The sequence below is a fragment of the Phoxinus phoxinus genome, assembly GCF_949152265.1.
Source record: "Phoxinus phoxinus genome assembly, chromosome: 5".
NCBI lineage: Eukaryota > Metazoa > Chordata > Actinopteri > Cypriniformes > Leuciscidae > Phoxinus > Phoxinus phoxinus.
The window spans coordinates 20559230-20582585 of NC_136880.1; the positions used below are offsets into that span (position 1 = coordinate 20559230).

Below are 23356 nucleotides of genomic sequence, written 5' to 3' on the forward strand. Positions count from 1 at the left end.
GATTATATAAAACAAACGACATTTAGTTTTTTTATTCATCAATATATTACAAAACATAAAATGCTTATAACATTAGAACTTTCCAGAAATTTCCTCCGTGAGCTCCTACTATTGCCAAGGCTGAAATCATAAGCCCATTCTGACGTTGATTGGAACCATCCAATAGCGTTCCTAATTAATATTCATAACCCATACCTTGACCATAGTAGAATTCGTAAATTCGCATCCCTATGATATCTACACACACATACAGCTCATACTTCACGTTTAGCGGTTGATCTTTGCTGCTTCATTGTGTTTACGTGTGAATTCAAAGCATACAAGTATGGTTTTTGAAAGGGAAACGATCAAACATGGGGAGCCTGACGAGGAGGTACGGCCACTCAGTTTTACTGTAGTTTAAAGAAAGTGCACGTCACTACAGGTACATTGCCTGGTCTATGATAACACGTTTAATATAGTATTATAATATATTTAATATTAATTTATGACGCGCATTGCAAATACATAAAAATGACTATAAAATACAACACTATGATATGGTCCACAAAATGTTTCATTACACAAAAAAAGAAGTAGTTATGTAGTATAGTATCACAATATGTTTGTGGCTTTTGTCCCTCATTTATTTGTAAAGGAACAAACACCAATAGAGGAAGATGCGGAAGAAGATGGTGCTGATGAGGAGGACGAAGAGATGGCGGTATGTTACTATTGTATTACATAAATCAGATCCTTATTAAATTACTTTTTTATCTCACACACACAATTTGAGGTCATCAGCAACATCAAGATTAAATTAAGAAATTCAAAGTTTAAGCAAACCTGTCAGATTTCAATTTTGTACTCATAGGTTTTAATTGCTCCTAATCCTAACTTGAAAATTAAGTTAAATCATACATTTAACTTTAAATGACAGCTATCTCAATTTAAATTGTAGATTAGTAGATATATACTAGATATAACTAGCTAATTGAGCAAATGCTAATTGGTGATGATGCTTTGATAATATTAGCATAGCAGTTGTAAGTGTACAACAATATAGAACATATTACTTCTTTAACAAACACTACTTTATTTCTCACTTAACATTTATCTTACACAAAAAACATTATGTAACAATTTTAGCATTTACTCTCCCCTTTGAGTGTCATGGCAAAGCATGTTGGGAAATAGAAATCCCAGTTTTAAATTTAAATTTGTATTTTTAGTTTAGTAAAGTACTTAAAAGACTAAACAAATAAAAGCATCATTGCTGAAGGATAGGTGATGGTCATATAGATTAAACCGTGTCTGGCCCCCTGCAGGACCCCCTAGAAACAATAAGACAGAAATGTGAGCAGACCGCACATTGCATGCATGCACAAGAAAGACTAGAAGCTTGTGAAACTCGAGTTGGCTCACGGTCACGCACTGAAGAGGACTGCACAGAGGAGCTGTTTGACTTTCTACATGCACGGGACCACTGTGTAAGTCACTCTCAAACAGTGTTCTTAAAAGCATTGCTGCAATATTTTTATATTATCATTGTCTTCCAGGTTGCACAAAAGCTCTTCCGTTCGGTTAAATGAAGCCCCTCTGAGACACTATTCTTTCATTCCAGTGGAGTATCTCAGCTGTAGATGTGCATTTAAAAGTACAGAAGCATAAACAAATCTCAAAACTTGTAGTTGTGTTGTATGTGAATAAATGTGTGTAGACTTCATGTACACACGTCTTTGCCTTTCACTAAAATATTAGTTGGTTCTTTTGTTTACACCACGTGACCAAAAATGTAACTTGTGTATATTCTGCTGTCCAGGAGTCAAATCAAAACTATATGTACCATTTCTCTCGATCGTTTTGCAATTACACCCAGTCCCACATGGTGGCAGTAGACATTGCATTTTTGGCTAGTTTTCCCTCTCGCTGCCAGTTAAAATCAGACACATTTTTTTTATTTTTAAATCTAATAAGCTTGGATTTTTGGATAAAACGAGACAATTATTGTTGGATTTTATTACAGCAGCGTTGCAAGCAAGAACAATCCAGTTGCTTGATAAAATGAAAAATCTACTTTTATGGGCTATTAGTTGCATATTTTTCCATGGATAATGAGTTTAACAAATAATTTGCAATATGAAATCGTCAGGATTTCCACAGGAGAAACATGACTAAGCATCTAACTGAAACTCAATTCCACCTGCTTTTATACAGATTCAATGAGATTAAACCTATAAGGGGGAAATATTCAATGCTCTTAAGTTAGCTCTCAGGTCTACGATGGAAAATGCCTGGCGTTTATTTACCACATTAATAAATAAGGTTGTAAAGGAGCTTAGAAAGGCAAAAGCTAATTTTTTTATTATGGCTATCTGTAAAGCTAGAGGAATTACCAAAGAAATATGGCATAAAGAAATTTACTGGAAAATGTAATATACATAAAATACAATTTAATATAGAGGGAAAATGTGACTAATAATCCATGTTGTGAGGCAGAAGCATTTATAATTTTATAGATTCTACTAAATCTTTGATTCAGAATGTTCCTGGTTCCAATGATTTAGTTACACCCATAAATCTAAAGCTCCCATTTTAAATTTTAGAGAAGTGACCAATTCTAAAGTAAATGATTATTTATTTTAACGGTTCAAGAGCAAAGGATATATATATATATATATATATGATAGATCCAGTATTTTTTTAAACCCATAAAGAGGCACTTATTCTCATTTTAAATTGTTATTTGGGCTATAAAATTGAGTGTTTCAAAGTGCTTGGAAAACTACAATAATTACAATGCTCAAACCAGGTGATCACATGGCTATAATTATAGACCAATTAGTATCCTACCAACAGGATCTAAATTGCAGAAAAATGGATTTCTGAACAGATCACATTTCAATAGTACTCCATAATCATTACATCTGATGCTATTTGGGTTTTGAAAGCATCATTCCACAGAAACTGAAAAAGGAAGCATGGTGGGGCTATCTAACTGGATTTAAAGGCATTCAACGCAGTAAATCAAGAGGTTAATTAGTAGGTTATCAAATTATATATATTTCTCACTAAAAGTACTGATAGAAAAAAGTGTGTTCTGGTAGACTAGACTTAAATACTCAATCATGTTGGTGTACCTCAAGGTTCAATATTAGGTCCTTCATTATTCAGTTTGTAGATCAATTATCTACCAGATGTTTGTCCATCTACTGTTAATTGTCAGATGTATGCAGATGATTTGGTTATATACTTGCATGCTAAAAGCAAGCAGCTGCAGAAGAATTAGCTGCAATGGTCAATATCTCTAATTGGTTAAAAACATTTTTACATCTTAAATGTTAATAAAACCATATGTATGTATTTTTAAAGTCTGCAAACAGACATCCAGATCCAGATGTTATAGCAGCAGGAAGGAAGATTATCAGTAGTGCAAGAGCATAAATATTTAAGCAAGCATAATAGATTTACAAATTTCATAAAAACAAGTTAAAAAAAGAAAAAAAAGAAAATAGGATTCAATTTAATCTGGTACACTGTAGACGCATTAGAAAAAAGAAAAAGAAAAAACTAAGGCCTCAAAGTTATGAATGCCATGATCTTCTCATATGAACTACTGCCTCACCGGCTGGACGCAGACAGGTGAGACTACACTATAATTAAAGAAAGACTATGGTCTGCAGGCTTTGAAAACATTGGATACATTTTTTTAACTATATACAATTTAAACTGGGAAAATATTAAATGGAGATATTTTGTGTATAAAATGTTGTACAATATGGCCAAACCTCTGCTTAATGAGTTTTAGACAATCATAACTCATACACTAGAGGGGATTGTACATTACCACAGAAGCACATATCTGGAATTTTATTTATAAAACCGTGGTTATTGGATAAAACATGTCTTCATAATTAGGAGTAGAGGCTTGTTTCTGTCTCCTTATATTTAATATGCTCTGGTTATGGCCATGTTTGCTGGAATGCGTTTTGAATTATTCTTAATATTCTTAAGCACTTATTTACTATCAACCTGCCAGGGACTACAGATGAAAATGAGACTGTAAATATGCTGGTTTCAGCCATAGTGCAAGTGCTCATGTTAATTAATGTGCATTATTTAACCCTTTTAAAATAAAATTCTTACAGGATGTTGGCCACTACAGCTAACCTCAATGGGTAAGAATATTCAACAAACATTAACAAGTCAAATCATAATATATAAAAACAATTGATTCTTTTAAAACCATTGCCACATGCAAAACCCAGAGCAACAATTTGCTCTGATGAAAAGCATGCAAACCTGAGACTTTCATGACCCAATTCATATATATAAAACCATAAAATAATTTTATTAAGAAAAACATGGTCAAAATAAAGCAGGGTTTAGACAATAATTATAAAAATAAATATTCAGCTGAAAAGCAGCATAATTTATCCAATAAGAAAAACACTAACTGAATTAAATGAATTCATGTTCCTGATGCATCCATGCACACAGTGCATATGAAAACTAGAGCTTCCCGTCACTTCCTCACCAAGGGTAATTCTCCTTATTGCTCTGTCCAACAAAGTCATTCATTGAGGACTGGGGGGAAAAGAAAAAAGAATCAGAGACCTATAATAAACTTACTAAATCAATGGTAACCTTTTTGAAAATTGAAATTGGGCAATTTGAATTCTGAAATGATTGACAACTAGTGTAAAATCATCCAGTAAATTTGAGCTTCCTGGGGGCCTTTTATAAGACAATCTAAGATCATTTGGATTCAATCTTTTAAATCGCTCCGGTCTGGTAGAATACAGAAACGGGTATTTGTCTGAGGAACAGAGTGACTGTCAAAAGTGGACTGACCTGCATGAGGAGCCTCTCTTTCCTCAGTCTCTTATAGAAGAGCAGAACGTCCTGGTTGGCCTGCACCACTCGAGGATCAAAGTCCATCACACGCAGGCCTTCCAGACTCCGAGCCCGTGACAGAGCAACATAAGCCTGGCCGCTCTCAAACACACGCGCCAAAGAGATCTCCACGCAATCCAAAGTCATGCCCTAAACACACCAAACAAATCGAGACACCAGCAATTTACTTCAACAATCTAGCAATTTGAGAGAGAAAAAAAGAAATGCCATTTTTTGGTATTGGAACCAAGCTTTATGACGTAACCAAGACACAAAAGCTACATTTAGTTTATGTAAAATATTTCCAAAAAAAAAAAAAAAAATTTGATTTATACATTTGAAAAAAAGTTGTCCTGACTCTGAATCTGTTGAAACTTGCTTGGCAAGTGGACTGTTTTATGATTTTAGGAAAAGCCAGAAGTGTCTCAAATGTATTGTAGAGTCTTACAGTTCTTCAAACTCTTTTTGAACCAATTACACTGGCGAGAATTAGGCCCACATGTTTATAGTGAGGAATTGATTTAATATGCCATTTTTCTCAGTTCCCCCACTGAGCATTGGGACATGCCACATGCAACGTTTGCCAGACACCCAATGAGCTTAATTACTCTGATGAACTGTCAAAGTTGTTGCAAAGAGAGACGAGTCGTCAATGCAGAAGGCACAGAAAAGGTCAGAAATGATGGGTAAACATGTTGACTAGTTAATGAGTCATTACAGAAGCCAGAACCATAGTCCTGAGCATCTGTTCACAGATACACGGTTCCTGAGCCAAGTCATTTTGTTTGAATGGGGCTTTCAACGAAAATCGCATGATCATTTCCTCTAGGGCCCAGAACAGTAGGAGATTAACGGCACAATCTTGAAATTTTAGATTTCACTCTATGCATTCGGCTGATGCTGGTTTGACTCACTATGCATAATGAGACTTGATGGGGCTTCATAGCAGAGCTCACCTGACTCTTGTGGATTGAAATGGCCCAGGCCAGTTTGAGTGGCAGCTGCTGTCGGCTCAGGTACAGCCCCCCGGACGCTTTAAAAATCCAGCGCTCTCTCTTCATTACCTCAACAGCCCCGCAGAGGAATCGCACCCGAGGGAGACCTGTGGGAGAGGGGCATTCACGAATGATGGGATGTCACAACTCTGAAATATGTTGGTGTTTGAGAACCAGCCACGTACAGCAATTAATGAATGATATTTGGGTAAATCTCAAAGCCAGTCAGGAACACGTCGGAATAAAGATAAACATTTTAAATTGATATCCCCTAATTTTATTACAGCAATGAGTAATTAAAATATATAAAATCTTACAAAAAGTGTGTAACTTTTTAAAGGTAATTACATCCCAAAAGCATGATGTCACTAAATTAATCTTAAAATGGTCCTAAAAAGGTTTTCAAATCCTTCTTCCAAAACAGAATTGTATTTCAACCCAATTAGAGGGCGAAATAAGCTATAGACATTCTTTGTGAGATTTAACCATTTATTTGCTGATGGCAGTATTGTTTTTTATGATGGCATTTTCAAAGAACACACTTGTGACAGAGAAAGTAAAATCCAATGCATTTTGGAAGTGCCTGCCACTGTTCCGCAGTCGGTCGTACCTTGATTCCCTGGCTGAAAGTCAACCACTACTCCTCTGGCTCCATTCACTAGACCCCTCTGGACATCCAGGTTTTTAGTAAGCATGACCTGAACAAATAAAAAGGTTCTCACAACATTTCCCATTTAAAAATCAAGAGCATGCGTTAGCCAGAAGGCGATATTACACCAACCTGAGCGCCCACTTTCAGCTGTAACAGCCGACCCACTGGACTCTGGGCGTCAATGGTCTGAACCAGCATAGGGTCACTATCCACAGCTTCGAATACTCGCACGGCCCCTGAAAGTAAACCCTTAAGAGACTTAGACGTGTAAATTACCTTATCTCTGGATCTTGCTCATCTTACAGTTTGTGTAGAACCATTAAAAAAAAATCCAGCAAACCACGTCACATTTCACACATCTTCAGTTTAAAATTAGTTTTCAGTGTGACCAACCTGGTAACTGTTTGAGTTTATTCTCATTGGTGAGCTCCACGTCATCCTTGTGTGTGCACAGCCTGGTTGCTAGGATACCATCCCTCTCGATGCAGTGATTGGCACTTCTCAGCAGCTGTGTGGTAACTTCCTCTGTGACTCTACAGCATGGAGAGCCACTGTTACAATAGGATCAACATGCTGACGAACTCAGTCAATTCAGCTTCATCGATTACAAGATGAAGCGTGAAAGTTCCCCACTACAAGACTTATAAACATTTTAAAAATCACACCTACAAGATCCACTTAAGGTCATGGAAAAAACGGACCATAAACCACAGGGATTGCATCCCAAAAAACACCCCGAGCCAGTGAGTCACTGCACTGAACGGTGGCCGTGGTGAGAGCTCAGTACCTGCCCACTCTCACAGCCTGGAGGAGAGAAATGAAGGCCTTGTCTGTTTGTCTGCGCACCTCCATCAGCTCCATGTTCATGTGGATACACTTCCGCCAGCTTCTCGACTGCAGGCAAAATGGACTTATTCTTAGAAACTTGCACAGCGGATACACGGATGTTAACCCAAAAGCAATTATACACAGAAATGAACCACCAACTTTCTCCATCTTCATCAAAGGCATTACAATGTACTCTTAAAGTGATAGACCAACAAATGAAGATTGTCAGGACTTTTTCATTCAGCTGGGTCTCATTCACTAATGATTGTTTGGATTATTAACAGGGGAACTTCACACACACACACAAAAAAAAACTCCGCCTAAACATCACAACGCACTATTGTTTCTTAATCTCGTTGTAATGCTAGTGAATTTGGAATATTCGAAATGAGCGGCTGCGTGCACAAGATTACTCATTTGCATAAAACACACCCAAACATCTCCATAAGGACTTTCGGCACAGCCTTTCGTCACTCAAACAAATGCTACCCTTTTCAGACGCGCTCCCACCAGATCCTCAAGCAACGCCAGGTGTGTCATTCTCAAAACCAGTTCAAACACTTATCCAGACCTCTCATTAGCCAGCTGTACATACACAAATCTGCTCTATTCAGAGAAACCTTGTAGCTGAAGCTATAACAGCTTTTCTTACCGTCTCACTGTACATGATTAAATGTATTTAAGATTAAATTGTATAATAGTCATGTTAAGATGAAATATAACTTCTTAACATAAGGCTGCACAGAAAAAGTGCTTTTTGTGTACGTGGTTTCAGTTGTTCCTACTTTTTTTCATAAATTTAGAATACATTTTAATACGAAAGTTTTTTTGGTGAATCATGATTTTCTTGTGAAAATGTTTACACAAATGTCACAAATTTGTGCGCACACTTGCTTAGAAATGAGATTTCAAAGTAAAACAAGTTTTTAAAAACAAATTAAATTTTGTTTTCTTCCATTTCTGCCCCTCCACTGAAAAGCCATTCCAATAAATAATTCCCAAGTTCATAAAGACATTGTAAAGTATATGCATTAATGTTTATAGATGAATAAAACTGCTCAATTCATATGCATTACCTTTGCAATGTCTATATTAACTTTTTGAAGCATCAAAGTTAAGGCAATGGACTTTCAACGGCGGGAGTTTCAAAGTCTTAGTTTGGAACGTCATGAAGACGAGTAAACATTTTAATTTTGGGGTGATCTAACTATTTAATGCAAAGTCAGATGCAAGTGTAAAAAGCATGAACTACTGTATGCTTAAATGAGGAGGGTACCTGGAAACAAAAGTTAGCCTTGTCCTTTCCTTTTGTTACAGGAGGAAGTTGAAGAAAGTCTCCACACACAATCAGCTGAATCCCTCCAAATGGCTCAGTTGATCTTCTGATGGACCTAGAAACACAATATACAGATGCCACTTGTTTAAAAATGCAACTGACCCATTTGAAATATTGAAATTATTATACCCATTGAAATATTTAGTGTTTCTTTCCTTCAGAACGGATGAGAATTTGCAAGCATACTAGACTGGGACTTTACAGAATTGATGGTTTGGATTAATTTATTCAATTTCTGATCCAAATCACATTTTTAAAAAAAGAAAATTTGCCATCTGGCATTCATTAGGAGAAAATCCAGAGTGACAAATTCAGATGCAACCAATCACATTAGATGAAATTACTAAACATTAAAAACGACAAAAAACAAACAAACAAACAAACCTTATCACCACATTAATTGATAACGGTAAATTGAAATGTATCTATGTGGAAAATTAAGTGCGGTGAAATAAACCGGTATCATTCACAGAGTTATTTTTGTCATAGGTTCCCTCAGTGTGGTTCACCTGGCTATGGCTTCTAGTTTGTCAAAGAACTGTGCCTCCACCATCGAGATCTCATCAATAATGAGGTGTTTGCAGGAGGTCCAGTGCTGCAGAACCCCAGGACGCTGAGCGAGCTCAAGACACTGTTCAAGAGGAGCAGAGCCAGACCCAATACCTGATAACAAAAGAGACAAATGACTCACAACAGCAGAACTGTTTATAGATTTGAGAAATGTGTTGATCATATGACACTTCAAAAATATGACCCCCTGGTGTGTACATACTGAAATAAATCTGTCACCTATGATTACTGTTTGGTTTGGGGTGAAGGGATACTGCCATTTCATAAAACCTTTGCCATCGTCAATTATATATGAGGAGATTTCCTATGCATGTAGCATGTTTGCATTCGTTGGCGGTCACTTTTCAGAGACATGAGTGAAATCATTTGAACTTGAAATTTTCTAACCTGCAAAACTGTGCAGTGTGGTCCCTCCTATGTGACAGGCCGCGACGCCAGTGCTCGCAGTTGCATATGTGCTTTTTGGAGGCAGAGAGCCTACAATCCTTTTGAGCAAGAAGGACTTCCCTGTACCTAAAATAAAGCCATAAACAGTAGTGTTTGAAACATCATGAAAAAATACCTATATAAGAAACTAGATTAGATTCATCTGTGGCTATAAGTAATAATAAAATAAATAAATGCATAGATAATCGGTGCGGTTCATTACCTGCACTGCCTGTGAAAAACACATTCTTGCCACTCAAGACTGCATTGAGAACTGCAGTTTGTTCTTTGCTTAGCTTTTGTGCCACGGGCAGAACCAAGACAGGCTTCTTATTGGGGTGAAGTGCCTTAACCTAAAAGAGATAAATAAGTCCATAATGCTGCTAAATACATGATAGTATTGAAAGCAAGCTTTGTGCAGAGTGCAGACTTTAAGAAAATAGTAGGTAAAAGATGCTCAACTTTCCAAAAATGTTGAATCTCAGAAATAAACATTAATTCATAAAAATGTGAGAATTGAAATTGTATGATTGTGGTTACTAAAATAGTTTTTTTTACAACAATAAACTTGCAAGTTTAAATTAATGTCCATTAACTGAAATGTATTGGCCACAATTATTTTAACAGTTTAATTGTTAAATGCATTGGAACAGGTCAAGACATTTGAGGTGGGAAAGGTCAAAACACTCCTTTTAAAGAAAAAATTATATTTTCGTTTCAACTACCCACTTAATTTAGTTAAGTAATGGTGCATCAAAACTAACAAAAAGTAAATAAAAAGAGTTGTGCTTATAATTTGTAAAGACAATGTGCAATGTATTAAAGGAAGGTAGGCCTAACATGAATAAAAGGATGAACATACCGGACTGCTGTCACAATCAGGTCTGGGTCTTTTCACTTGTTTCCTTTCACCAAAGACCTTATTGACAGGTCTCTCTGAAGGACCTTTGGGTTGAATTGGGGTGTTCACTTTACTTCTCAGCTCGTTTGCTTTCTGCACATCTTTCAGCTGGAGAGGACTGACGGTCTCAAAGGCTCTAGGAAGGCCGGCACGTAGTTTAGCCCTACCACTCATTGGCTTGTTGCTTCGGGATGCCTGATGTTTGATGCTGAGCGTCTTAAGGAACACCTTCAAACGATCCGGTGGACAATCAGAGACTAGAACCTGTGTGCTCTCCGGGACGAATTTAACAGTACATTTACCATCCTTTGCAAAGCGCGTAAAGAGCTGGAAATCGCGCAACATGAAGTTCTGAGGAGCTTTGCCATCGTGGACGCGCAGGACCATCTCCTGAAACTCGTTGCGCCCTAATGTGACGGTGGCTTTGCGCATGAGCTGCCGTTTGATGGCTTGACCTGCAGGATTCAAGCGCTCCACTGCCACGGTGCACTGAAGCTCAGCGGGATCAATGTGTCCCAACATTGTACCTTGAAAGAACATAGAAGCACCGCTTCAGCATGTGATCGAGTATCTTATAACGTTACTCATTTACTAACAACAGCGATGAGTCTCCAGCGAGTGCATTTCAATTTGTACATTAAAGAATGCATGCAACAAACACTAATCTCAACTGAAATGGCAAATTTTAGCGTAAAAATACATGTAACGTTACGTGTTCATGTCTTGCTATTATTTGACTAAATAGAGAGAGGACTAACTCACCACCTTTCTTATGAGCTGGTTAAACAGCAAGTCAGGCACCACCGCCGCGCCACCACCAGCTGTTCATTTATATGTTGGTGCTCACGCACGATTTTTCAAACAATTCCGCTCTACAAAGATTGGTCGATTGTGCCGACCTACTGACCAATCAAAGCGGAGGCATTTAAAGAAATATCCAATCAACGATTGCGCTTCCTAAACGTGGGCAGCGGGTCCGCCTACACGCAAGCGCTCCACCAATCAAACGGCGTTGGTTTTCATTACGTCATCTTTCTTTTGTGCATCTCGATCTCATGGACTCACTGCTGGAGCGTCTGCGTTCTAGGCGTCATACATTGCACATCGGTTGGATTTCATTTATTCAAATCATTTCTGAAGTCACAATTTTAACGTTTAAACGTTTAACACATTTCACCTGTGGAAAACACATTTCAATGTTCTTAATGATTTTTAAAAATGCCCTCATTTTAAACAGGTTTAACCATGTTGTCCTTCATAAAACACAAACACATAATATAGTCTAATTAATTCAAGTTTCACAATGTGAACTCAAATAACACATTTACATTTTAGGAGTCAACATTTAGTAGCCTATACCTGATGACACACCAACCAGAATCTAAAGATAATAAATAGGACCATAATTGTCAGAAGATCAAGAAGCTGCAGAGGATGCCGAATTTATTTATTTATTTTTCACTGTACTGCCTAATTGACAGTATATTGTATTGTGTTGCATAAAAAGTTAATATTCAGTTCTGTGGCATTTAAACTTTGTTCTAATGCTTTTCATCTACTTTAACTACTAGGCTACTTACAATAGTGTAGGCTAATGAAAATATTTTTTTCCTAAAGCTTATTGTTGTATTTTACTGGCTTCATGTTGTACTGTACTGCACAAAACACTGATCTGCAAAAGTATTCCTGGATCCCAATTAGAGATTTTTGTAATATTGTTCTCTAGGCAGGAAATGTAATCTGTGTATTTGTAGGTTGTGTGTTTCATGAGGCCAAAGTTTGATTCTGACAAAAATATTTGATTCTGACGTGACAATTTGAGGTGTGTAGCCTACAAGTTGGTGTGTAGTTCTGAGACTGTTTTAGTTGTGAGAAAATTGTGAATCGTTTCATGAATTGTTAGCAATCGAGAAAATGAACAAATTAAAGATTATATTTCATTATTTTATATTTATCACTCATTCCTTCCTTCCATCCATCCTTCATTCATTCATTGAAACAAAATAAAAAAGAAAGGTTGTGCAGTCTGGCTACCAATATCACTTACATAAATTAATAAATAAATTTGCCTAGGTACATCCATCCAGAAACAGCACTTGGCAAGTTCCCTATATTGTTATTATTATTCATCAATAAACAATTAGGCTAATATAGGTCATTTTCACACAGGCCATGGTTTACTTACTACTGACAATAAAAACAAATGTCTTTTGATTTAGAGGTGGTTAATTACATTTTCCAGGATAAAATATCAGTCATGGGTTGGTATATTTCCGTAAACAAGACATGCTCTTTTACGTCAGCTGAGAAAGAAATTTCCAGGAATGGGTCACTGTCCCGCATCATTAGGCCCCGTTCAGTACATGCAAGCTTTTTTTAAATTTACATTCATTGGCAAGACGACAGCTGGCTGAGTTATGACACTCGGGAGAAGTGGGCAGTGCAGAAGCAGGCTAACAGTAAGGACTGCCTCAGCCCATTGAAGATGTAGTGAGGTAGAAGAGCAATAATCATAATGAAGGATAATGATCATTTCAATACATTATTTGTGATACAAATAGGGTTATGAGTGAAACTTCACAGAGTCTGGATTAATTAGCAATCGCATTATGGATTCATATCTAATCTAGCTTGCCACTCCTTCCAAGCAAACATACCTGCTTCACTAAACATGCAAAGAGATCTTTGCCAAGCACAAATTTCCCCTCATAAATGTCCCTTTGAATAAAAGCGGAACTGCCACGATAGGGTACAGTGCCTTCCACTAATGTTGGCACCCTTGATAAAAATGAGCAAAGGCTGCTGTGAAAATAAATCTGCATTGTTTATCCTTGATCTTTCATTCAAAACATTTACAAAATTGTAACCTTTCATTGAAGTAAAATAACTGAAAGAGGGGGGTAAATCACATTATCAAAAAAATAAATGCTTTTCCCTGCATGTTGGCCACAATTATTGACACCCCTAGAAATTCTTATGAGTAAGAGATCTCTGAAGTATATTCCCATTAATACTTACTTTATTTTTTTTTAAAAAGCACACCAGGGTGACTAGGAACATGAAATTGTCCAGCCAAGACTTCCTGTTTCACAGGAGTATAAATATGAGGAAACCCAAAGGCCAAAATATTCCCTTAATTATCCATCAATGAGTAAAACCAAAGAATATAGTTCTGATGTGCAGCAAAAGATTGTTGAGCATCACAAAATAGAAAGTGGCTGTAAGAAAATAGCCAAAGCATTAAAATTCCCATTTAGGCAGAAAGCCTAAAAAATAATCAAACTGCACCTGCATCAAAAAATCCTCCTCGCTCATCCAAAAACAAACTCCAGGATATTCAGTTGTCAGACACGACTGGAACTTCAAAAGAGAGCTGGTTCTAAGATCTAATGAAAATAAAAATAGCTTTTTGACAGAAAACACACTTGGTTTGGTGCAAACAGGGATAAAAAGTACCCCATGCCCACGGTTAAATATTCTGCTGGGTCTTTAATGTTGTGGGCCTATTTTTTGCTGGAGGCCCATCTTGTTCAGATACATGGTATCATGGATTCTTCCAACAGACAAAAAAAATCTGGTCTCTGCTAGATATCTTATAAAGGGCCGTGGTTGGATCTTTCATCGGGACAATGATTAAAAAAAGAATTGTGTGAATTTTTTGAATGAAAGATCAAAAGGATAAACAACAATGCAGATTTTCACAGCCGCCTTTGCTCGGTGCCAATATTAGTGGAGAGCACAGTATATAACACAGTGTTATCTGCGGTAGATATACGCAACATCCATAGTGCTACAGAAACACCCTCCATGAGGTGTTGCATTGAAGAGAAAATCATTAATTTTTTTACATAGATCATATATAATGAGTCTACCATGACAGGAGTTTCCCCTCATGGCTGTGTTTGTACCAGCCAAACAGACTCATTACGCTTATCATTTCAGAATGACTGCTGTTTGTGCGGATTATTTGCTCTCGCTGCATGACATCTCTAATGACACCCTTCCACCACCACACACATCGCACGTGTAATGATCACACATAACTAGTTTCCAGATTCCCACACCTTGGTCCCCATTAAATTGGGCTTTCATGCCTCATCTCTTAATTAGAAAAGTAAACCGTCTTGTATGCTGTCACAAATCAGCCGTCTGTAGACAGCCACTCAGCATAAAAATATGTTTTTAGAGATCATTATCGTTCCTGGCTGGGTGAAATGTAAAGGGTAAGACTTTACCAAGTGTAAAAAAAAATGAACCAATGACTCATTTCACGTCACACTCTTGATTCACCTCAAATACAATAGAGCTTCTCTGAAGAAATGAAGAACCGAGCTCAAATTAACATGAGTGGTAATGTGGTAAGTAGCCTACATTACACAAAATTTCGAGTTATGTTAAATTAAAAGCTTTTACTGTATTTTACATTGTGTTTGCATTGTTATAGTCAGTGAAAGCATTCATGAGAGAAATTGCGTTGCAATGATTAGATCACCGCATTCACACGATCAACAGACTGTCTGTCATCTGCTCAATGCTCATCACCTTTCATATGATGGAATAGATCTAAATGATCAATACTTCTCCCGATTCGTTAATCTCGATAGCTGTAAGTAAAAACGTAGTGAAAGATTTCGAGAGAGAGAGTTCCACATGTAATACTAGCTACTTCATATGCAAAAATGTCAGCCAATCACAGCGGTGGGCGTTTACACTGAAGTCTCACACAGACACGCCCCTTAAAACAGAGCGTTTACATCGAGGCTAAAAACAGGCCTTTTATTTCTAAATTATTATTTTGGTGTAAAAATCATACTTAGGCCTACATTATAAGGGCACCCCAGGAAACATTATAAAATAGGCTAATCCAGTTCATGACCCCTTTAACAGTATAATGCTGTAGAAATATCTCATTGTAAATTTGTTTTGCAAGTCACTACATTAATTCCCCAACATCATCCTATAGCCTAACATGTAAGGTTTCACCTTTTCGTCTTGGCAAATCGAATGTGTATTACTTTTTCCATCTGCGCCTCTGCGGAACACGATTGTGTGTGTCAGAGAGAAAATCTTATATACAGTACGTACGTCATATGAGTCACTTGCTGTGGTGATTCCGACAACTTCAGAGATCAACTATTCACTCAATAGTGCTTTAAATGTCAGCCGGCTATATCTCAGAGCACAAAAGCAATAAGGTCTAAATGATATTATTGGACTTGATCAATGAGCCGAAACATGGGTGACACTTTAAGGGCTTAGAACAATTGGCTAGAGCTTGAATACTGTGACGTGAGAAGATCTACAGCCTCTGATGCCTTTTCCCAGACCACAGGAAAGCCCTCAAAAGCCCATTACGTAATAACCAACTGGGAGTAAAAGCAAACCTGTTTAAATAAGTCTGAGGACTTTCTCTTACAGCATATATTGTATAAGACATACTTATGATTTTCCTCTTATAAACAGGAAAAGAGAGCAATATTTATTAGCAGTTTAAGCAAATGATAATTTTAATTTGCTGCTGCATAAACATCATCCTGACAAATTGCACCACTAATGTCGGGTAAGGCCAGCACATTAATACAACTATATGGTATAGGGAGGAAGAAAGTGGAGATATCGGTTAGAAGGGCTATTCGTCCTGTAGTCTGATGTTTTTGTTAACTGAAGGTGCACAGAACATAGTATACATAATAAGAATAAAAATACTGTTCACTGCAGTGGAAGACAAAGACCTTAAATTTTCTTGTTTTGTGAATTTCTGGATAGCCTGAGGGGGTCGAATTCTAACCACAAAATGTATGATTCCTTCAAATGTTGTCGCTCAGCAGGTCTCCGATTATTCTGTTTTTAATAGGGTAAATTACCTATAGAGAATAAACTAGTCGCTGCAGCTTTACTAAAGGTCAGAGCTATTCAATTCTGTTAATGGAGGGCCATAACCCCCAGAGTTTAGTTCCAAACCTAATCAAGCACATCATGTTGCTTGATTAGCGGATTCTGTTTAATTGAGTTTTGAATTAAACTCTGTAGGTCATGGCCTTCCTGGACGTCATTGTATAGCCCTGCTATAGGTTCTAAAGCACCACTCGATACCAACTATAATGGGAGTTTTGATTGATCAAAATCATGTCAGTGACTCAAATCTTTTGAATCCATTAACAAAAATAATTTGTTCAGAGTTGCTTAGTTCAGTGTAATTTTCTATAGGTTACATCATAAGCTATAGGATTCAGTAAGTGGAAGAAAGTGTTATATTTGTGTTATTAGTGAGCCAAAACCAAATAAATGATGACTTCCAATGTCGCCATTACGTCATTTTAATGGTCAGTTTTACACAAAAATATAATTCCTCAGTCCTTGTTGTGAACAAGATTGACTCACAAGCAAAAGAACAGACCCCCTCCTCCTGTCTGTCATCAGATGCTTGGTTCGTTCAGTGCTTCAGTTCAGACCGCAATGTAATACTTTTTCCATCTTTGAAGGCAGGAAATTTGTCACATGCTCAAGTAGCAGAGATAAAAAAATATCCAGTGCACTAAAGTGAACAAACGACTCGACCACTTAAAAGATTAGTCCAAAACACTCATTTGTTCACGAACACAACTAATACCAATCAGTAGGCCACTCTAGCAATACATGAAGTGCAATGTCAATAATTTACAGCCTATATTATCTTGAAAATCTTGAGCAGGCCTATGGCTGTAACATGTGTGGTGTTTCCCTGTGACAGTTTTCCCCAATCTGGTTGATTGGTCATTTCTTTCACCTGTATCCAGTTAATGATCTAATTAAGTTCCTTTGTTTGCTCTATGTTAGACCGTGACGTGTTCTCCCTCAGTCTTCATCTGTTCTCGTTAATGTTTGTGTGGTTTTCTCATGGTTCCTGAGTTTTGTCATCATTAAATACCTTGATCATTCTCCTTGGTGCTGTTTCCACTATGTTAGGTAACAGAAGAACAGACCAAACAGTAAACAACATGGCCTCTCTAGGCATGTGCAAATCATGGTGCAAATGAAGCAAATGAATGAAGCCTGATTGTTCCGGGAAAAGATTCGAAGCATCAAGAGTGTCGAATACAGCGCCATCTTGTGGCAGGTAACATTTATAGGAACCATTTAAACCCGAGGGTGCAGCGTTGTAGTTTTATCTAGTTTTATACAAATAAAACCCTGACAACACTAAATGTTCAGTTTTCTGATAATATAATTCACATTTTAAAGTGTAGCAATAAATTAAATGTTACAATTACATAAATACTAATTGTAAAGTCACCAACAGAGTTGCTTGATGCAAGTAAATGGTAGGTGGGCAGATCGAGGCTTCGTGAAACAATGAAACAGTTGAAGCAAATGTGCCATATTGTGTCGAGGCTTCGAAACAATCCGACACCCGTCTCAATGGTGACACCTAGTGGTCACTTGCAGGTGTTGATCTGAAACAACTTCAAACTGAAAGTTTTTTTCATTAGTATTTTTTATTTTATTTTTCTAATGTTAAGCTTGTAACCTGTAGGCTCCTCACTGTGCATAATGTTATTTTGGTCATGAAAAATTAATATTAATCAAATAAATCAAGCCACAATGTCTCAATTTTTTATAGATTTTTATTCAAAAATATTAATTTCTCTGCTGTGGAAGGACTTTGCCTACTTCTTTTTTTTTTTACAGAATTTCTCCAGCCTTTGAAAACTCCTCTCACAAAAACCCACGAGGTCAAGATGCGTTGACTTCACTTTTATACAGATGTGCGATTGTGTGGTCTGTTCCCGACCATGTCAATCAAACGCTGATTCGGTGGACCATGCCACTTGTCGAAACACCAAAGGGGTAATCCATCCGCCGGAAACTGAAGCATCCCCCGGCGCCGCCATTGTAGCAGAACTTCACCTGCTGTTAGCATTCCATTGACTCCCATTCATTTTGGCGTCACTTTGACAGCGAATAACTTTACATCTGAGGCGTCCAAAGACTCCATTTGTCCATTATTTATTTCTAAAGAAACACGACAATGTATAAAAGGCTAAATTACCTTGTACCTTACGTTAATGGCCCTGTAGAAGCCGTTTTTGTAAAAATAGGCTAACGATTGCGTCATAACCACGCGACTTTCTGTCGCACAGTCGAGAAATTACCGTATAGACCGGCGGAGAAGCTCCCAAGTAATCGGGGGGACGTGGAGGCATAAAGTCAACGGAGAAGCCCACAGAGAGTGATAAAGTTGCTCCTGCTGCTAGCTCATGGACAGCTAATACTCACGCTCTCCGTCTCTGCGAGATTCGGAAGGGAATGATTCAGATTTCTCTCGGCACAGCTACTAGAAGACTGACAGCTGTCAGACACGTTGCTCACGTCACACCTACGTCATCAAGCTCAGTTTGAGCCTGCGCAGTTCGCCCAGCCATCAGGAAGTGAGTGCTTCAAATGGGCTTCACTTTTCTCCGTTGAAATCTATGGGGTCGCTGTGTCCATCTTATATACTGTCTATGCGAAACACTTGTGAAACACTCCAAAGCTTTATTTAGCCGTAGTCACGTGACATGGGTGTTTCGAGTCACGCTTCGGATCAGTGTTTCGAAACATCTGCGGTTCGGGATCTCGAAAAGCTTTATATGTTTATATGGCAGGATATATGATAATGTGACAGGCTATAGGCTTATTTATAACAAAAATTTTAGTAAATGGACTTAAACTTCCAAAAACCTGTAGTGGTCTGGGTTCAAACATTCCGACACGCAAAGTGAAGCATTCACGTGACTGTAAGTAAAGTGAGGCTTTGTTTTTCGTTTTTCACGTGTTTCTCTGAAAACAATAGGCTACGCGCTCCGGCACGGAGCTTCATGAGAAATTGCGCGTGCTTTGAAGCTTCAGTATCATATGTAACATCACTAATGGCCTCACCTGCTGTAGGCCTATACTGCTTCTCTGCGTGGAGCAGGGATGGAGTCCACTGGAGATCCACACCCAGGAATTTAAACTCATTAACTGGACCGATTGGGAGGATCGCCCTACCCACAACTCTACCGCTATGAAAGTGTGTATGTTAGACTCTGGCATATATTTTGAGGAACTAAAGGACATTTTTGAGGTTGATCTTACTGACTTTTGTTGAGAGGTTATACCCAGTACCCCATTATCTCCAGCGCCCCCTGTATCTCCAGCGTCCCATGAATCTCCAGTGTTTCCGCCCAGCCTCCCTCTCCCACCACCTCAATCAGCCAGTTCCTCAGCCCTGCCTCCACTGCTGTCCTTCAGCCCCTCTGCACCTTCTACAAGCTACGAAGAGCTGCCCAGTGTCTTCAGGTCACCAGCTCTATCCAGCACAGAGGGTACCCTGTCTCTGCCTCCAACCTCTGTGCCCATCGCTCCACCTCGGCCTGTCGACACACCGGCTCCTCCCTCCCTCTGTTCAACCGAAAACCATCGGCCTTACGGCTTCTCCAGGCTCCCTCGTCCCACCGGCTCCACCTTGGTTAGGCGTCGACCTGCCTTTATATAAATTGTCTCTGCCAGGGTGTATTCCATCAAGTCTTCTCTACCATGGCTTTTTTTTTTTGCCTGCTCCATGCCCTCCTCCAGAGTTTCACACATTTTTGGTAATCAAGTGATTGTTTTATCATGTATTTCTTCTTTTTGTATGACACATGTCTGTATAATGGACAATAGATTTAATGAATCTTTCTCCTATGGATATGCAATGACTACTGTTTTCTGTAAAAAAATAAAAACTTGATGTATGTGATATTCTTTTTTTATGTTATTGTTATACAGTTATCGCTTTGGATTTTTGTGTTACGTATTGTCAGTGTTTTGATTCTTTGTGTTTAGTCCCGGTGTCATTGGTTGCTATGTGGTTAGTCGATCGATCAGTCCCAGCTTTGCTGTTCTTTGAACCAAAAAGCCTCAGTCTTTTGTTTGTATTAAAGAATCGTTTGCACTTAGATCCTCGCCTTAGCTCTCCTTCCTTGACAACCAGCCGTGACACTATGAATGTTCGCACATATATTGTTGGATATATAGGCATTTTTAAGTTGACAATTTCCTTAGATGCATTATGGTAAATGCTTCTATTCATGAGTTCCTTTGCCCATATAATCTTTAAGCTAATAAGGTTGAGCGTATTTGTCTGGCTGTCCGCAGAGGAGGGGCTCAAGGAAGCAGCTTCAACTCGAGCTTATAAACCCCCCAGTGGGACTACTAATGCTTGGATGATGAGTATGGTAGCAAGATGCCTAAATGTTGGTGGAGTTGTGAAGGTGGAGGGATGCCAAAACAGCTGATGCCAGAGCAAGGTGAGCGTCTTCTTATATGCTCCAGTTAATTGAAAGATCATGGGTGAACTCCTCCCGAAATTAAGTTGTGAACCTCACTAAATAGCATCAGAAGTGCTTTTATCTATTTTGTCACTGACAATGTGAATTTCATTTTGTCTTTGGACTGAGCATGTTGCACTTTTTTGGCCTCTGAATAAGAGCATGTAAGAAATCTTCTAGGATTATCTGTGTGAACTTCTCCTCTAGTTGGACTCCGCTAAGTTTACAGACACTTCCTTATTTGACCCTAAAACACAACACAATGCAATCTGTAATTCAAAGTACTGGTAAAACACCACTGAAAAATCTATACAGAAAATGATCTTATATCAGTACAATACATTGGACCCCCTTTTTTTTACAGACTGAGTGTTTATGATGTTCCTAGTTAGCATTTTATTGCCTGTCATCCCAGTGACGTGTGATGTTCTTGTAATGTTTGTAAGAGCGAATGAGATGGGAGACAGAGAGGAAGTATTGTTTGACAGCAGAGCAAGTTTCATCTCATGTCAGAGTTTGTCCTCTTTAACTGAGGCAGAGTTTAAGGTGTCTGAATCAGACAGGAAATCTCATTTCATCTCTCTCTGCTGCATTATCTGGTAATTGTCCTGCTTGCTAATGTGCTGTTGTTGATTCCCAGTGAAAATGCAGGATCTTTAATTAGAAACGGACAGTGTCAATCTGAATCACATGTGTATGTACTTAGCCTGTGAATACCAAAGAGCCAGAGTGAAAGAAGAGGAAAATTGCTTAATGTGCTGAGAGGATATTAATGCAGGCTGCATCCACGTCCTACTGTCAATAGGAGACTAATAAAACACTGCAGTCTGATAAAAGCCCTGGTTTGTACTACCTGTCTTATTTTGAGAGCTGCGTGGTTTAATGTAGTTAGCACGACCACACTCAATTAGCCAGCTCGTCGTTCTTTTATTCAGATGTTCACACACTCACACATTTAGTCTCCATCGTTTTTTTTCTTCTTCGTTTTTTAAGTGTTAGCTAATAATGAATTTTATGGCATTATACCATCTTAACTCGATGAGGCACCTATTATTTGGATTACCTAGACAACAGTGAAATGTGATACTTAAACTTCTATCTGCTCAAATTCTCTTAATTTAATTTATGACAATATTATGTGTAAAGTATACTATAGAGGTAATGTGATGTTCTCTAATAAAAGCCCATTCACATGCATTACCACAGCTACTTCTAAAACCAGACCGAAGCTACGAGACAAAGAGCTTTGCCATTTAGAGTCTTCATTATTCAAAACAAGATGCATTTAGCATCTTTCGACCTATCTATAAGAACAAATTTAGCACTGTGGCCTTAAGAATAAATGAAGATCACTCTGGGTATCTGTTATTATTCCTGTGTTTTGTCAGCTGAGGAGTCACAAGATGAACAATTCTAATATCTCCCCTGACCAGATGCTAACGTTACCGCACATTCCTTAGAGAAGCAATAAATGCTACAAGGAGGCTGTTAGTCACCAAAGCACCATAACATTTTCTAAACGCATCTTCAAATGATTCATGTCTTTCTATGTGGCTTACAATTGTGAAAGGAGAGATTTGCTTAATAGTCCCTAAGAGACAATGAAGCTGTACAACATTAGAGATAAAGACATATGGTATGGGTAGCATGCACCAATGCAATGTTGTGAGGCTGCTGCAACCTACAGTAAGAAGTGCATCTGAGAAGCTCTATCTCAAGCATATAGACCAGGCACATAGAATAGAGTACTAAGAAACACTATTAATAAATAATATATAAAAGTAATATTAATAATATGAAGAAACCATTTGGTACTGTTTAGAACCATTTTTTCTTACGAGTGTATGCATGGTTTCTAACAAAAACAATTGTATTTATTTTCTAACATAAAGATTTCCATGTGAAAGGTAAGTGATTAACTTTACATCTGTTGTCTATAAGCTAATCAAGAGCAAATTATTATTAGTGAAATACAGCATGGAATATTAAAATAACTGTGCAATCTCATTCATTAACATTCACTGCAGGCTTGTTTGTCAGCATGTTTTAGCGGCATATCAGCATGTTGTACAAACATGTTAGTAACGAAAGGAAAACTAGCTTCCTTTGTATTGAATACTATGCAGTGTATTATTTCTGTCTATTACTTTTTCATGTAGTTTATGTGTATACTGTCTATACTTTATTAAAACTTAAGGTGTAGGTATTGGCTGAAATATGGAAGAAATAGTAGAGTATTACAGTAAAATGCTTCTACACAACGGCCTGTGAATACTTACACTTGCAGTCTGCACTTGACCACTCAACGTATTTCCTGTTTCTGGGCCCAGTGATCAAGTGGGCTTGAAGACCTCGAATCCAATGTTTGATTACCTGATGGGACAAACTTATAATATTGTTACAAAATGCGTTTTCATTGAAATCTCACAATTTGGGGGCAGATGAGTTCCTGGACATGATGAA

The 23356-nt window shown here is 37.9% G+C and overlaps 2 protein-coding genes across 3 annotated transcripts; one reads left to right on the plus strand and one right to left on the minus strand.

The window, feature by feature from the left end:
- The first annotated feature begins 125 nt into the window (after positions 1-125).
- Positions 126-2546, plus strand: LOC306999458 (cytochrome b-c1 complex subunit 6, mitochondrial-like). The gene is made up of 4 exons (XM_079614139.1): positions 126-373; positions 638-703; positions 1308-1469; positions 1539-2546. The coding sequence occupies exons 1-4, from the start codon at positions 326-328 to the stop codon at positions 1569-1571; spliced, it is 309 nt and encodes a 102-aa protein (XP_079470265.1). The 5' UTR covers positions 126-325; the 3' UTR covers positions 1572-2546.
- A 1761-nt stretch (positions 2547-4307) lies between these two features.
- On the minus strand, positions 4308-11483 carry pif1 (PIF1 5'-to-3' DNA helicase homolog). 2 transcript variants are annotated; one of them, XM_079614141.1, is made up of 13 exons: positions 11349-11483; positions 10545-11110; positions 9906-10035; positions 9644-9769; positions 9196-9349; positions 8627-8741; positions 7310-7416; positions 6916-7055; positions 6652-6758; positions 6481-6568; positions 5832-5977; positions 4834-5025; positions 4308-4566 (listed from the first exon to the last, which is right to left on the minus strand). In XM_079614141.1, exons 2-13 carry the CDS (start codon positions 11103-11105, stop codon positions 4513-4515), a joined length of 1920 nt encoding a protein of 639 aa, XP_079470267.1. In that variant the 5' UTR covers positions 11106-11110; positions 11349-11483; the 3' UTR covers positions 4308-4512. The 2 variants fall into 2 exon arrangements, with proteins under 2 accessions (XP_079470267.1, XP_079470266.1); XM_079614140.1 differs by having other exon boundaries at positions 11346-11434.
- Between the last annotated feature and the right edge of the window lie 11873 nt (positions 11484-23356).

Excerpts from the sequence above, each read along its gene's own strand:
- pif1 (XM_079614141.1), bottom strand. The coding sequence starts at position 11,105 with ATGTTGGGACACATTGATCCCGCTGAGCTTCAGTGCACCGTGGCAGTG. Across the intron at positions 7,417-8,626 it reads AGGCTAACTTTTGTTTCCAG|TCGAGAAGCTGGCGGAAGTG; the intron begins GTACCCTCCTCA and ends TTTTGCCTGCAG. Across the intron at positions 6,759-6,915 it reads TAAACTCAAACAGTTACCAG|GGGCCGTGCGAGTATTCGAA; the intron begins GTTGGTCACACT and ends GTTTACTTTCAG.
- LOC306999458 (XM_079614139.1), top strand. The coding sequence starts at position 326 with ATGGTTTTTGAAAGGGAAACGATCAAACATGGGGAGCCTGACGAGGAG. Across the intron at positions 374-637 it reads ATGGGGAGCCTGACGAGGAG|GAACAAACACCAATAGAGGA; the intron begins GTACGGCCACTC and ends TTATTTGTAAAG. Across the intron at positions 704-1,307 it reads AGGAGGACGAAGAGATGGCG|GACCCCCTAGAAACAATAAG; the intron begins GTATGTTACTAT and ends GGCCCCCTGCAG.